Source organism: Cebidichthys violaceus, unplaced genomic scaffold (assembly GCF_023349555.1).
Source record: "Cebidichthys violaceus isolate CVI_PGR_0920_01 unplaced genomic scaffold, fCebVio1.0.p SCAF_10, whole genome shotgun sequence".
Taxonomy (NCBI): Eukaryota; Metazoa; Chordata; class Actinopteri; order Perciformes; family Stichaeidae; genus Cebidichthys; species Cebidichthys violaceus.
The window spans coordinates 4,555,285-4,572,554 of NW_027176263.1; the positions used below are offsets into that span (position 1 = coordinate 4,555,285).

Here is a 17,270-nt window from a genome sequence, read left to right on the forward strand (position 1 = left end):
CAATTGTTTTTCGACAGCACTTTTGGCACAGCACAGCGCCATATGATGCAAATTTCTGCGACACACCAGGATATGAAACAAAAAAAGTAGACCCTTTATTCTAGATGATGCATTGGAATTATTTATGCATTCATACAAGTTAGGAGGAACATCATGTGGCCTACTTTACATGAGCCTCAGTCTGCATCCAAGAGCAGCTTGCTTTGGGATTAGAGAACAATGTGACACCTGCCTCACTGTCTTTTTACATAACACGACTGATCCAATGGAACGTGTGTATTCACGTCTGTGCCTATGTGTGTCAGTTTGTGTGACAAACTGAGTTCCCATTGAGACGATCTTTACAATAAGTTTACTAATTGCAAAAGTAGGACAGTGGCCATAGGCTTGTCAGCAAACATGTTTTAAAGAACAGCTAACTCTAATAGAGTAACAATTTCAAGATCTGCATAAATACGGTACAAAACAAATTGTGTGCATCCTTTCCAGATAATACATGTCTATACACGTCCACCAATGCCCTTACCCCAGATGGAGAGGATGTGCAAACACGACCACACTGAATGATATAGTCCTGTCTGCCTTTCCTTTTGCTCCTGTCTATGATGGCCCTGCCTCACCCTGTACCCATTCTGAAAAAGATCGCCACAGGACTTCTTTCGCCTCCACGTCTCTCGGATGGGCTCCAAATTAGCATCACTGTGTGTACGTCGATATACGAGAAGCTTAGGAGGAATCATTATTTTAGTATACCGTCCAAGGAATTCCTTTTTCTTCTTGCCAAGAAAGGAATTAAAAATTGCTGATCCAAAAATATTTAGGGCCTCGTATTTCAAAAGTACCTCCAGAAAATGACAAGAGATAATTCCTCCGACTTTACTATTCTGTAACAAGCTAATCTTCCTCAGTGCAGCACCACAAAAGTGAAAAGTTCCTTGTAAAGAAAACAGCTATAAATACTTTGAAATCAATGGTCACTGCTGCAGACAGAAGAGCTAAATAGACAGCTAGAAATCTATTGTGTGTTTAATCATACCAGCCTTGCCAGGGATTGTGTCTCAGTGAGTAAAATGTCAGCTCTAATATATGTGGGTTTTATTATTTATTTTTATTTTTTTCATTTTTGTTAGTGTTAATCCTCACCACCCAAACAGATTTACCTTTCCATGCCCTTTTTAGTGCTTTACTTTTAACCCTTGTACAGCTTTGTCTCCATCACAGCTGTGTGTTGAACCTATTTTTAAAAAAAAGTCTGAACCCTGCCAGGGATTAGCAGAGATGAAGATAAAATGAAAACGCTGCAGAACAAAAACAGTAATCCTGACTTAAAAATGAGTGTCCTGTTTCCATATTTAAAATGTCAAAGAACTCTGACAATTTGATGATAGTTAGAGTTATTGGACAATCCAGGGCTGGGGTAATTTCCACTACAGTAAAATAAGATTTTGTCTGACATGAAAAAAACTTTTCGGGATTAGGGATCCATTCTTTAATGAAAACCTTTCAAAAAGTCATTTTAACATGACTTCCAAATATTTTAGAGAAGTAATGCCTCTTAGTATACACTCGTACTGTACACAAAGCCTGGTTACAGGAGCAGCACAGTACTATTGAGCTGCAGCTGTGATGTGTAACTGACAATTTCTGTAACTTTCCGAAACAAATCAATCAAACAATAACACCCACTTCATTACAACTAATTATGTTACTTTTTTGAGTGTAAAATTGAGTGCAATGCCATGAATGGCTTTGAGGACAGACTGTCCAAAAGTGTCAGAATTTGTAAAAATGTTCACATCTCGTCCCTGTGTGACTACAGGCTTTTTATACCGCCTTCAAGTGTGGTTCAAACCTATTTGTCTTTAAACAAAACGTCGGACAACATGTCATGCTCTTTTGTTAATTTGAAGCATACATCGTCCTTAAAATGAATCCTGTCAGTAAAATGACTCAGGTACAACATGTATAGTAAGTCTATTGAGTTGTCTAGTTACAATCAATGGTGGAAAGTCACAAAATACAATTAATCAAGTAGTTTACTTAAATACAATTTTGAGGTAACAAAGTATTTTTACTTTAACATAAATATGATAAGTACTTCTCTCACCACTTGCTATTACAAATTGATTATGGTACTACATTGAAGCAGTTGTTTATGTCTGTGTATTAAATTAAATCGTGGAATTCTCAGGTGAATAAGCAGATAAATGTTTTTCAGGTATTATTTAATTTAAGAAAAAGTTAATAGATTAAATGATAGGACAATATAAGTAAAACTTTTTCATTCTTATGTATTTGCATGCTCACATGTCATTTTAATGTACAGTACAAGTTTTCTTGTTTTTGCTCCTTTTCAGTCATTGAATAAAATGTAAGTTTACTAGATTGGCATTGATATTTTAAGTACCATTTTGTGTTGGCAGTATATAGAAAAATTTGTAATAAATGGTTGACATTTTTTAGATTGAAAAGTAACATCAACAATTAAAATATAAATACTAGATATTGTACCAAAATGTCCAGTGATAGAGTGATGGAGCCCGCCTGGGGCTGCATTTTTCTCAATCAGTTTGAAGCATCTGTGTTTATGTTATACTGTGTGTGTGTGTGTGTGTGTGTGTGTGTGTGTGTGTGTGTGTGTGTGTGTGTGTGTGTGTGTGTGTGTGTGTGTGTGTGGGGTCTGTATTCAACACTTTATGGGACAAATATCTGTTCTAAAGATGGTGTTCTTAATTGGGGAAAAAAATCTGTTCCCACAGTGTAATCATTTATTTGTATATAGTCAATACAAAATTCTCACAAGCATAGTAATACATGTTTGTGTGTGTTTATGTGTGCATGTGTGGAAAAACTGTCAGTGAAATTCTGCTCCCCTGAACACGTGTTCATGAATGACAAAATCTCCTTCCCACACGTCAAAGCCTCTTGCACACACACACACACACACACACACACACACACACACACACACACAATAATTGTCACGGTCTCTGAACATTTGAGACATACTGGTTTTTAACTGCCCGTGGAAAGAATGAACCTATAAGAGTATTTATTCTTGGTTAAAGACTCTGGTGTCACTAAAGACACTGACCACTTTTCTTTTTATGGAGAACGTCATGTGAAATATATAGATATATATATATCTATATATTTCATTGGTTAGACACATATGCAACGCTGATTAGAGTGTAATATGTGTGGTATTTGTTATAAATGTACGTTGGTACATAGAGGGTGATAAGAAGCTGTACTTGGAGGGACTTAGGACCCAGGGGAATGTAGGTGAAGGAAGCAGGAAGAGACGGAAGACACACCACACCAACAGCTGTTCACTGCTCACTTCTTGTGTTAAAAATGTCCACTTAATAATTAAACGTGCGATAAAATAATTTTCGGCGTTAATTAGTTAATGCGTTAAAGAAAAACGTGATATACCGTGAAACCGCCAGAATCTTACAAAATACCGTGATACACATTTTTGGTCATACCGCCCAGCACTAACGTGCATATTCAATTCAACACCAGCAACACATTTTTTCAAAGCTTACAACTCAACTCATTGCCTGTGCAATAATGCAACATGCAATACCATGACAAGTGAGGAGCCTGGCTGCAGCAAAGAGGCTTAAACTTCCCAAAAATTAGCTTCGCTCTCTTGACTGTACATGGTGGCTTCCTGCCAGCGACTGAGGGCCATATAAGGCAGATGTAGTAAGCCTCTTTCAGCAGGAAAACACAAGGGATCATGAAACCGTATACTAAAGCACCACTAGGAGGCAGTAGCAGGTTAGAATTAAAGCCATGCCTAAAGGCTACTACAGTATTGTACATTCTTAAAGCAAGTACGGCTTAACATCAACATTTAGGTTGCTACCACAAAATCAGAAAACGATACATGTTAATCTCATTGGAGTACAACATTATCTCACAGTAAACTCATGATGCCATTTACTTTAAAAACTTTCAAAAAAAATCACAGCCAGCATTGCTGTTCCTTGTGTTTTTGTAATGACTAAGAAGGAAAGTGTAAAGTTAACTAGCAGGGTGTGAGAAATGGGGCTCAGTTGCCAAATGAGCTACTAGCATCTTTCAAACCGCCAAATGCTAATCCTACATTGCTAGGACTCTCTTGAGAGCGAAGCTCAGTTCAAGTACTTAAAGGAGATTAATTCCCCTTTCCAATGAAGAACTCTGCATGCCCTCTTACATTAGCCACACATCGTTCTCCTCCTCTTAATCAATGTCCAATTTGCAGAGGCAGGGAGAACATATCTTGAAATGCATAGAGCATATACTTCCTCTGGTGCAGAGTGGGCGGACACTCTACCACACAGCACAGGGCAGAACCCCTATTAGTGGTCTTTCTATTATACACCTCCACTGGATGTCCAACAGTCTTCTCATGCAGGAGGACCACAGCTGACAGAGTGAAGCAAAAGGTACTGTAATTAAGATGTATTACACTGGCTGTGGTATGTATTCCCCAGCAGTGAATGGAAAGAAAAGATTAACTAATCCACTGGGAATGAGGAGCACAGTAAACGCTCTTTACAACCACCCTGGCTTCCTCGAACAAAGCCTGCTAAAGAACGGTATATACACACTTAGCTAAATTAAAGTAACACCAACTATGGATTAGTCTATTGATTATTAGAAAAGCCATTATGGCCCTGTCAAGCGTGAGGATATATATAGGGGAAATAGTTTTTAGGGAAGTGTAAATGTAATTTATGTACCATGGAATAGCAAAAGTTACCAAAGGAAAGTAATATCAATATCAGTAATATGGCAATATATCTGGACATTCTCTCAGAATATTATACTGATTAATTGTGCTTATTTTCCTGTCACAACCTGGTACTGTATGTCCTAATTCCATAATAATATAGGATAGAAGGAGCTGATCATGATTCCTGTCCTAACACCTAACAGACACTTTCAGCACTCCATTAGTATTCTGGAAGCTATCACCAGTCTGTTAGGTATAACCATATCCAAGTGCAGACACACACTGTTCATTTTATAACTGAGGCTTTGCACCACTGTATGCAGCCTTAAACACATGGATAAGTACACCACCAGTAAACACATAAGCCATGCCAGTGGGAGTTATGTTACTATAAGGCTCTGTGGTTACAGTATATATGTCAAACACTGCAAAAATAAACATGCTCTAACGTTTGAAGGACATGCAACCTGATATATTATCCTTGCAAAAAATAGTCCTCAGGATTCTTCCCTTTCCAAAATGATAGAAATGCATATTGATAGCTCTGGAATCTATAGAGCATCTCTCAAAAACAATAAATACACATTCTTAGCTGTTGTTTATACACAACAACTCCCACTGCAGCTGTATTGTACATAAAAGGTGTCTTTGCTTTCTACATCAAGCCCATGTGCAGAATATTTAATGATCACAGGTAATTAATCACTGCAGAATGTCAGGCAGCAGCCAGACCATCCTTTCATAGTCTTTCATCATCCTCATCAAGGCCCTAACACTAACGGCTTTCTGGGGATGAGATGAGGACACTTTACATCATGAATACCAGAAACCAGATTACTTGACTTGGCCATATCTAATTCATTACACAGCTTGTTCCCTGTGAAATTCATGGCCATAGTAAGCCTCTTAAGAAAAATGTATCACCTCAGAGAATAGACTTTCACAATTTCATATGACTTTTTATATTACTAGATTTAGTGATTCCAGTGTGCATGTAAAAATAAAGAACATAGAAGGCAGTCCTTCCAAGTCCCCGAATCTCTGACAATTTAGATAGTCTAGTTCATGTCATGTAATTAGGGACAATTAAGGTATATTTCCAGCCACTCTACCAATCAGTTAATTTCCAATCCTTACTGCTCTAATTTATATAAATCTAATCTCTTATTTTTAAGTTGACTTAAATAAGCACAGCCAAAATGTTGGTAAAATTCTACGACTGCACAGGAAAAATGTGTGCAAATAACACGGTAGGTCTAATTTGTCAAATTTTATCTTTCACGTAAATTTAGCTAACCTAGAGATTTGTTTAAAACTTGTATGATCAATGTGTTGCTCTTGTTTCCTTCCCAGTCTGACATCTTTTGTGCAATATTATGCCGTTCCCATATCTCAGAAATATACAGTAGTTATTGCTAGTTAATATTATGGACCTTTTTCACAACAGACATTTTGACTTGCCATGGCAGGAAAAGCACGGAAATTACTAATAACATGAACAACAGCTCCATTCTGTTCAAATGTCCCTGTAAACCATGACAGTGTGACAGTGAACCAACAGGACCCTGAAACTGAGGCGCCTAATTGGAATTCAGCCATCATTCATTTTAATACCTCTACATGCTTTTCCTTGGGTCTAATAAGACACATTTTGAAAAAAGAAGAGAGAAAAAACAGGATCTTTAAGATATCTTTTTGAGATAAATGTCAACAGTATTTAGCTCCATAGGTCTAAGTGTTTTCTGCTTGGAGAACCTAAACTCCTTTGACTATATTTCATATAATAGCTTGCATTCTGACATAACAGCCTTTAAGGTCCAATGTCATGCTCAGCTAAACATTGGATTAGCAATCAGCTGAGTTGTAAATTAAGTATACCATGTATAGTATATATGATTATGAAAGTAAGTTTTAAAATTGGCAGTGCACTCGAAAAATAATTCAGCTACAAAGAAACTCTTTTTACTGCAGTGTAATTTAGGCCACAATACTCTGAATGCACTGAGAAAAGTAGGTCGTTATGTAATGCAGGTTAGGGTGTTTTCCAGTCTGCTCATGCAAGAGAGTGTGTTTATGGAAGTGTGTACATGTGTGTGTGGGGAGAACACATGCGTTTGCATGTGCATTTTTTGTGTGAGTGTGAATGAGCCCATTAGATGGCAGTTATGGACCGCAGTGAGGTATTCCAGGTGCAACACCTTAACGCAGCAATTACCAATAACACACACGCACACACACACACACACACACACACACACACACAGAGCCACAGCCCATTTCTGAGTCACTCTCACTCCCATTAGCCAATCCACTCTGCTGTGTTCCCTGAAACATCAGAGGAACCCAGCCCTGTCACTTTCAATGATGAGGGAAAGTTGACTGCAGCCCAAAGCAAGAGGGCCTTAGAGACACAGTCCCAGTAATGGGAAGACAGAAGGGGGACTGAGAGGCAAAGGGAGAGATAGGGAGTGATAAAAGGAGGGGTGACATGTGAAGATAGAGGGCAAAAAAAGAAATGAAAAAAGAGGAGCGGAAAGACGAAGGTGTTGAGAATAAATATGTGAAAAACGGTATAAGAAAGCAAGAAATGATCAGACTATACAGTGATAACGAAAGAGAGAGTCAAAGCAAGATAGAAGGAAACAGCTGAAAGAGATATGCAGACTTACCGAGCCAGCTTCTGTTCAAGTAAACAGAAACGAACACGGGAGGAACCGTGAAGAAGTCGACCACTGAGTTGACCTCCAACCAAAACCACAGCTTGTCATTTGCCGCTATAAACTGTCAAAAGAAAAGAGATTGGGTCAAGAATTCTAATTTTATATGAAACCCTACCTCTCCACCACAGCCCACCATTCAAACTGCATGCTATGTCTCCTTTTGGCATCGCTGACATACCGTATAGAATGACAAAAGCTTCACCCCACTTGCTGAGTCATGCGAGCGGTTGGTGGTGTAAGCAGCTTATGAGTTTATTTATTCATTCATTCAGGACGGCAGGCTTGCGTTTGCACCACTGGAATGCTGCACTGGCATGGCAGCCATGCTAGCAACAGTATCACAACAGTGTCAGTTAAAATTAAAGGCATTCTGTGCGAGTATTCGTTGGTGTCTGTCTGTTTGTAAGCATTGTTGGTTGTCCTGCAAAAAAAAGCCGATGAAAAAATTCAATATACTGGGATGTGGGTTGAAAATAGGAAGCATGAAAGATACTTTTGTAGGATGCTATACATTTTAATGCATGTAAAACGATGCATGCCTGCATGGCTGTGTGCATATTGTTTGTGCCAGTGTGTTTGACAGCATGTCTCTATATGTGTAGAGTAAATGCATGTATGAGTGAGTGTATGCTTGTTGTGTGCACGTGTGAGCATGCAGGTGCCAACTTACCCGTAGGCCAAAATAAAGAAGGAAGAAGACATTGAAGGCCATATCGATTTGTAACGTGAAATCTTTGTAGAAGTTCTGGCAGGATTCTATTGGACTAGAGAACAGAGAGAAAGAGAGAGAGAGAGAAAAAACAAAACTATTATTGGCATGAACTGATACTGATGAAGAGAAGGGTCTTTCATCTCTTTCATACCATAAATACACAGTAGGCAAACACCGGGGACCCAGCCATATTTCCATGGAAGTAATGTCATTTCCTAGGCTTTTTTCTCTGTTGTTGTTTATTTTACAGTTAGTATCTGAGTTATGTATGGTATACGCATTGAATGTGTTGTAACTCTGTTATGTTATTCATTCTGTACACATGACATCTATTGCACTTCTGTCCAGCCTGGAAGAGGGATCCCTCCTCTGTTGCTCTCGCTAAGGTTTCGATCATTTTTTCTCCCTGTTAAAAGGGTTTTTGGGGGTTTTTCCTGTACCGACTAACTAACCCTAGCCCCTCTGAGGCAAATTTGTGATTTGTGATTTTGGGCTACAATAAATAAATTGAATTGAATTGAATGTGTGAAATCACAATATTAAAATATTATAATTAATAAATATCAAATATCACACAAAACATGTTTGCGATATGTCACAATATGGTTAATAAATGAAAAACCACATGTATTCCATTGTTATGCATTACGTCAAACAGAACTCTGCATACATGTAACTTCAGTATTTAATTTTGTTAGTTTTTAATAATAGTTTATTTGGAGTTTTTAACCAACAGATTTGGTAAAACAATAATAGAATTCTGCCAAAAGAGGTTGACTTATCATTCAGCCCTACATATCAGGATAATCACAAATTTATGCAGTGACTTGTCCCTTTTTTTCTTCAGAGATACTTATATGACTTCATCCTGATCAACTTTCCTCAGCTCAGCTCACAGGACTGTTTTCTGGTAACAACAGTCAGCTTGAAGTTGTCATGGTCAAATGGTGCTGACCAATGCTTGCCATTTAAAGTGACCGAACTAAATCCTTGCCTGTAAGATATTTGACTGAGAAAACCCCTGTTAATGTAAAATAATTTGAACAAAATATGGGAGTTAAAACACTATTAATGACACAAATTTTGTGATATGCCATTGAGTTTCAATGACATTGCGCCTCTGAGCCCTAAGGGGTAAAAGACCCACTGTCAACCAGATATAGATGAAAGTAAAGTGAAATTGGTAGTTGCTTTCATGTGACAGTGCATTCAGCATGCATACATTATGCAGCATCTGACAAACATAAATATTCCAACAGATTTTCCCTCATATGACAGAGACTCCGCACAAAGAAAGAGACAGCATAGCTCTCTCCATTCAACAGAGTGGAATAGCTACCGCGGTGTTGCTTAAAAAAAAGGCAGATGATGATAAATGAGTCGTGATCTGCCTGGTCTGTCATGTAATCCATCTTCATGTTTACCTTGTGATGATTAGCCATTAGAGGGGCTGCCCTTCACAAAAGCAATAAGAGGCAGTTTGCCCACCCTATTTTTCACTTGGCCATGGGCCTATAGCATTTTGTAATGAGGAATCCCACTGCGGGAAAAACATGAATATGCATTATTGTTTGGCTGACTATAGGCGACCTTTGGGAATGTACAGATTGGCAAGGGAACACACACATGGCCATTACAAGAGTACACAGTTACAAGTCCCATATGTTCAAATTCAAGTATACATCGGTATGCATAGAGCCCATTGGGGCACAGTATGAGATCCTGAGCAGAGCTTACTGCGTAACGAAAACCTCCAGAGGTAGAGAGGAGTGAGGCTTAATCATCTTCCAGTTAACATCAAACATTTTATCTCATGATCCATTATAATGGATGACTGAGTGCAGACATGCCAGAGAGGACGTATTGCTCCAAGAGGATGATCCGACTTCTCATTCATGAGTCTGCCTCGAGCACATCCTAAGGACTGATGTGATCTTTAAGATGATGTAAAACCCTGGCTCAAGTCCAGAATGATTAGAATGAGTCTGGTTTATGCAGCAGTTGTTTAAAACTAAAGTGACTTTTTTTGGTTAAAAGGCATTTTCTCATACAGTGCCATCAGACTTCGGACAGAGGTTAATCCGCTTCTGATCCCTAGACGGAGTAAACATTGATCTGGCCTAAATACTCCATTAATAACTCACCACTGGCATCTCTTCGTGATTCTGTAGGCATCAAATTAAACGTGAATGCTAAAACGAACCATAAATAATACATTTAACCTACAGCCTAAGCATGCACAATATTCCTCACGTTGTCTACACAACACACAAGCTCATGCTCCCAAAAAAGATCTGAAGCCACAACTTTAGCTAACCTTAAAGTCCCTTGTGCAAGAGATTGCACACACCTACGCTAATACAAATGCACGTATGCACATGCACAGACGCAGATGGTGCACACTGAAGACACCATTTGGAGTGGTCACTGTGGCATTTCCCCTCAGGCCCAGCTCTGGCCTAATTCTGTACAACCGCTCATCTACAGTCACGTGACCCAAAGCATTCTCAATAACACAGAGGGAGCATGGCGGCACACAGCAGGAGCTGAGTGGTACATTAAATTTGTCTTGATTTGGCACTATAGGGCAGCACAATGGCTGCACTCTGAGAGCTTTAATTTAGCCATTTTTATAATCATTATTTGAAAGTACAGCTTATCATTAACTAAAGTAGTGGGAAGACACATCAGGCAGACATATGGTTTCTCTCTTAAGCTCAGAGGCACAATAGGAAATTAAGAGTTCATCTGTGCAGGGTAGGAGAGTTTTGCAGTCTATTATTGCATGTGTTTTAAAAAAAAAAGGCTAAGCAGACTAAAAGGAAAAAACAAGAATGAGTTAGCTGCTGTTTATGTGGCAAGTCCTCATGTTTGAATGTGTCATCCGGCCTGATAAATACTTCATAAACACAACTCTGCATTCAAAGGAGCAAATAGAATAAGCAAACAAAGCAAATCGATACAAAATTAGATGCGCTGTATGAGCAGAGCTGTGACTCGTCAGCTGTACACAAACAGCCTAATAGTGAGCCATCCATAACTAGTGCAGTGGACATTTGGAGGGGTACCATTTGTAGTGGGCCAATTGCTTGGCTCCCTGTATTGCTGCTTGCAGGTTGTTCGAGGGGTGTGCCTGTTTGGAGAACGGGGCTGTTCGGAGCAGGCCGATTGCTTGGCCTCAAAGATGTGCTGCTTGCAAAGTTGTCGAACACCACTCGTCGCTCATTGACTCCAGGGAAGTGAGGAAGCAAGAATAATCCATCAGCAAAAGTGAACAGCAATCAATGAGCCGCCGTCTGCCCACTGCAGATGACTACAGAGCCCTGAAGCCCCGCCCCCACTGCTGCACAAAGTGCCGTTTGCTTGTTTATTCAAAGTTCATCAATGTTGAACATGTGTCCAAATTGCACCAAATTAGACAGCGCACTCCCTTGAGTCCCCACCAATACACCTGCCATGTGTGAATTAGATTGGATGAGCAGCCCTTGAGGTATGCGAAGGACGTACTCACAGACAGACAAATGCTTTATAGTCAGATGCAATACATCAAAAGCAAATATGGCCTTCAAAATCAGTCCAGTGTCCCTGAGCATTTGTGTACAATCTCGGACCACATTCATTTTTTGCTTCTGAAATGTTTTATGCATTGCATGGCTATGAATTTTGTTAAAAAGTTGTTTCTGTTCTCTTTCCAACACAAAGAGCATGTAAGGCAGAATTCCTAATTCCTGTTTTCAATGTCACTTCACACTCCTCAATCACAAGGGATTCTTGACCACATTCTGCCAGTGTCCTGCAGAAAATAGATCTGCCCACCACAGTCCTTATTACTCCTTCAGCCCTGGCACAGACTAGGGTTACAACATCCTGACTGACAGGAAGAGGAGAGAGGAAGAGGTGAAGAGGTGAGAGAGAGAGAGAGAGAGAGAGAGAGAGAGAGAGAGAGAGAGAGGAAGACGGCAGCAAGATTTTAAGAGATAAAAGAGACAGGGAGAGAAGAGAGGCAGTGACAGTAAGAGGGTGAGGAAGAGGGGAAGATGTGAAGGTGACAGAGTGAAAAGGGAGGGGGACTGTGTTCCCAGAGGTATGTTCTATGCCATTGTTAGACGACAGAGACTTGATTCGCTAAGACCAATAGATCAGTGGTTTCATGCCTTCACAACTGTCCTATGTATTTTAAAATTCTTCTTTAAAAAGAGAAGCTACATGGTGTCAAGCGTGATATTTTTTGTGCACCACACTATATAGTCAATTTTAATTAATTGACTATATATGTAATAACAACAACTTATTTCAGTCGATTGGGAAAAACCTGTCAAAAAAACAAGAAGATCCCCAAATGGCAGGGGAGCACTTTACAACAACAGCTTGAGTTTCTCAAAGTTTTAGAGGAACACCTGAATGCACAATGAAGTCCCTGTCGGAGCCCACAGGCTTTACCATACAAAAAGAGATTTAGACACGCAATACATTTTAAGAGGAACCATGACCAGTTCTCTGAGCCCTGTTTTCTCCACTGGTTCCTGCAGTTTCTATTTCTTCTGCAGCCTACACACTGTTTTTTTTTTTATGTCAACAATGTGTTCATTGTTTACGCAACTCACGTTGGAAGTGCCCATGGTGTCTCAAAAAGTTCAGCTGCAGGCTACCAGAAAGCTACGCTGTGTGGTTTTTGTTTTCCTTCAGATGCACACAAGTAGGCGCGGGTGGAGAGAATCACCGATCCTGCTTTTTACTTCGAAGGTTGAAATCGAAAGCTCATTTTGATTGTTTTTCAATATATCAATATATATATATATATATATATATATATATATATATATATATATATATATATATATACTGTATATATTATACATATTATATCTGACCAGGTACTCTGCAGATGGGAAAACGCAACCAGACAAGTAAAGCTCATTTCTTCACAAGGGCAAAGGAGTATGTTGATGATTTAGTTCTAAAAATAGTCTGAAACACCTTCACCCAGTCAGCAGGAGCCAGCCCTTTATTAGCCCGCACATGACCTTGGCTAGCTGCAGGAGCAACAGCAAGGTTGCCCCCTGGGAAAACAATAACAACTGCACACTGCTCCCGGCTTGACTAATGCTCACAACCACAGTGCAGCGCACCAAATCTGAGTCATTCTTCATATCTCACAAATGTCTTCTGCTCTAGTAAGCTCATAAGCATCTTAGAATTCATAGTCTCCTTTGTTAGTGTTCCAGTCACCACATTCAATCAACATACAACCCAAACAGAACAATGTGAATGCATTTTGAATGGGAGTTGAGCACAATAACTGAATGTCTAGCTTGCATGCAGTATTTCTTCTGAGGGTAGTGCATGTATGTTTAGGGGACACAGCAGGGAGATGTCTGTGAAGCTGAAAGAAGGCCAGGTTAGGTAGTGATTGATTTAGGCCAAGGCACCATTACTAAAATAAGAAATACTTTAGTACCTACAAGGGCAATGGAGAAATAAAACCTTCCCACAGAGGCTAAAAATAGAGAACTAAATTTTTTCATCTGAATGCAAATGACTTGCATCCCGCTTCAAGCATTTCCTCTACAAAGACGTTATTTATTTTAGAGTCTAAAGGGGTTGTTTGTGAGTGAAAATAGCACATCACTAAAATAAACCAAAACTTCATACAATATGCTCAGCAACGAAACATATTTGAAGTTAAAATAGAGAGAGAGAGAGAGAGAGAGAGAGAGAGAGAGAGAGAGAGAGAGAGAGAGAGAGAGAGAGAGAGAATAAGACAAAACAATGGAAAAAGAAGCTCCATCTTTGCAAGAGAAAAATTACACTTATACTTTGGTTTATGGTTAATTTATTCAGAAGCCAGCAGGAGCTAAACTACACACATCATATCACTCCTCTTTTGAACACAAACCAATTAAGAGATAAAAACTGTAATTATGTGCTATATCCAGTGGTTATCAGCACATTGATTAACATTCATTCTGTTCCGATTTGTTCTGATTTTAATTCATGTTATATTGAAGAACTTTTAATACTAGTTTGATAGTAATCAGTGTTGAGTAAGGTTGTCTGGTTAAAGTTAATGTTTTTAGGACTTTTTAGATTTATTGTCTAACATTTGTTAGTGATCAAAAAATAATAAAATTGAATAAGTTACTTTGATGAATTAAAATCTTTACATTACTTACTACATTTTTACAGGGTAAGTAGTAATATGTAACCTACAGTATTACATTACCCAACACTGTCTATAAATGGTATTATTCTGGTCATTATTATTAACAAACCCATCCTAACATCCTCATTAAGAAAATGTATTTATATTGACATTCATGTAATCTATAGCAAAACGATTTTTATTCTTATCGGAATATAATAATTGTAAGCTGGCTTTTGAGTTCATCACAGCACTGAGACAGTAGTTTAAGTAAATGATTTAAAATTGAACATGGATAATAGGAAGGTAATCTAATACTTAAATGGTGTTTTACCCTAATATGTTTGGTAATAAACATTAGTACATTTCCTCTTTTAGATCCCTAGTGGGTCTTGGTCTAATTCAAACCAAATGCAGTTTGTGGTGCTATAGCAAACTCAACCAATGGTTGATCCAAGTGCTGATCAACTGTAAACAAGGCAATTTGCAATATACATAATTATGCAAAATCATTTGTTAACGGTGGTATGAAATGGCATGTTTTCATGCTGTTTCTAGCTGTTCATCATTATTCATTACATGTGAGGAACAGTTCCATTCATTATTCATAATTTAAGTGGTATTTGTTATAAATCAAAAGTGGTGCATTTGGCAACAGTGTTCATAAAATGTTGTGTATGTTTTGTTTTTTAAATATTGAACTATTTGAGTGGAAGCTGAAAGAGTTCATGTGAATTGACACAGTGGCTTGACAAAGGCACTCATCATTATCATTTCAATTAAATCTCGGGTTTATTAAGTTAACTGCATGTTTTGCTGTGTTCATAGCCCTTCCGCTCTGCATTGAGGGATATCAGGCAACTGCAACAGCAAATGGCCTTTATATATATCGACATGATGACTTTGATAAACACTGATACCAGAAAAATTATCACATTGCTGAGTGACTTTGCTAATCTCTCCGGTAATTTTTTTCATTAGACTTCAATCAATGTTTTCACACACTGAATCTGCATTTACCAGATAGAGTGACAGCCAGGGTAATTTTTCACTCTCATTAGAATAATACCTGAGGGCTATCATGTTATGCCATCACACTAATGTTCAGCTTGACGGGACTCCAAATATTGTCACCGTTCTCAGCTCATGCTCAGTCTTCACAATCATAACACAGCGCTGCATTGTTCCATTGCACTCAAAAAAGCGTATTATCTGGTGAGTGTGATGTTGACATTTCATATTTTCTCTTTTTTCAGAGCAAATGTTGATAATAACTCGCTCATTTAGATTCTCCCTACAAGTGTGTGAAAAGGTATAAAAGGCCATTTAGATTTTGAAACGAGTCATTTCTTTCTGCCACTGTTTGTGTATTTAATCTGTAGCCACTTGGGAATGGTATCAACTACAACGTAAGTCTACTCATGGTTACATGGTCTTCTCTGACCCACTTGGAGACTCAATCCATCCAGATCAAGGACAGGTCCTTATAAAGGTTACCCTTCATCGCCACAAAGTCTGCCAAGCTTGTCTCACTGCTCAGCCATATTTCTCCCCTTACCCCATTAATTAGCCATTGGGCACTGTTTCTTTTTTCAGTGCGGACATTGATCTCACACTAATGCTAGAGTTACAGGCACAGGCTGCTGCATATGAGGTCTCTTAGACAAGAGACAGAATTTGAGTGTGTCTATACATGTGCGCGAATCTGCGAGTTAACATGACTCTGCAAGTGTGTGCATGTGAAAGCCTGTATGTGTGGAGGGAAGGGGTCGAGAGAGAAGTGAAATAGAAACAGAAGTGGAGCAGGAACAAGGGCATCCCTTTAACAGCAGCCTGCAGAGACTTTGTCCTACATTCCTCTCTATTTGTTTCATGGGAGCACAGAGGTGGAAACAGAAAGGATGAGGGATGAGCCAAGGTATTAAAGCAGATTCCGAAGGTAGGACAAGGTATCCTCCCATTTAAAATGTCACCAAAATAGCATCAGTTTGGCAAGTAAAGTGTGCTGCAGGGGAACAGAAAAGGCATCATCTTATCATACATTATCATGTCACTGTGGTAAACAACCACATTGTCAAAACAAACAGATGGATGGCCATTCTCAGGAAAGCCACATATTCATTCCCATTCATTCAAAAAACTTAACAACAACATGGTTGCCAAGTCAATGACCAGTAATCTCCGTGCTCAACTGGGAAAGCAGCCAATTAACAGTTCCCTCCTCTCAAACTCTGTCTACCTGCTTCCACAAAAGGCTTTGCAGGGTTTTTTTGTGGATCTTTGCTGCAGGATATTGGCCAACAGAGCTCCTGCTAGAAAACCCCCACCTGTCAAAAGCTAGAAACAAAGCAGTTCCATCGTGCAGCCCCAGCCTCCCCAGGTCCAATCCACATGCACTTATTCCACCACGTGCCTCTTTTAGCTATCGCCACATGGACTCAACCTTCTTCCTATTTCGGTTGCCTTTTTCACAGCCAATTTGAGAATGATGTTCACTTCATCCGATGGCCAAAATGGCAGTTTGACCATAAACCATTGAGCCTGAAAAGTTCATGGGTCTGTACCATAATTATTACCACGATAAGGCTGTCCTTTAACCCTGCACTAATCGATTTCCTCAGCCATTAACATTTAGATATGTACATCTGTAGAGCACTTTTAGGATATGAGTATAGGGGTATAAATGTGAGTCAGATTTATGTACGTATGCACCTCCCACACACAAGCTGATAAACAGGGAAAGAGTATATGTCAATATTAATGTTCTTGTGCAGAATGTTCTTAGAGAAAATGGACTTCACAAATGCAACAACTGTGAGTTACACTTTCTAGTTTGAGATTTCTTTAAGATACAACCCTGTGCCTTATATTAGCTTTGTTGTTAACTATACCACTCTTTAATTGTGGCAGCTAGTGTGGATGTGACATGATACCTGGGAACCATTTGAGCTTGATGGCCCATAT

The 17,270-nt window shown here is 39.0% G+C and overlaps 1 protein-coding gene across 15 annotated transcripts in view; it reads right to left on the bottom strand.

The window, feature by feature from the left end:
• The window catches only part of kcnma1a (potassium large conductance calcium-activated channel, subfamily M, alpha member 1a), a 133,188-nt gene that overhangs the window by 55,365 nt on the left and 60,553 nt on the right, over positions 1-17,270 (bottom strand). For all 15 annotated transcript variants that reach the window (XM_068721427.1, XM_068721493.1, XM_068721410.1 and 12 more), the window contains exons 4-5: positions 8,123-8,216; positions 7,402-7,513 (exon numbers count right to left, since the gene is read on the bottom strand). In XM_068721427.1, coding sequence (XP_068577528.1) covers positions 7,402-7,513; positions 8,123-8,216 — 206 coding nt within the window. The remainder of the gene's footprint in view (positions 1-7,401; positions 7,514-8,122; positions 8,217-17,270) is intronic.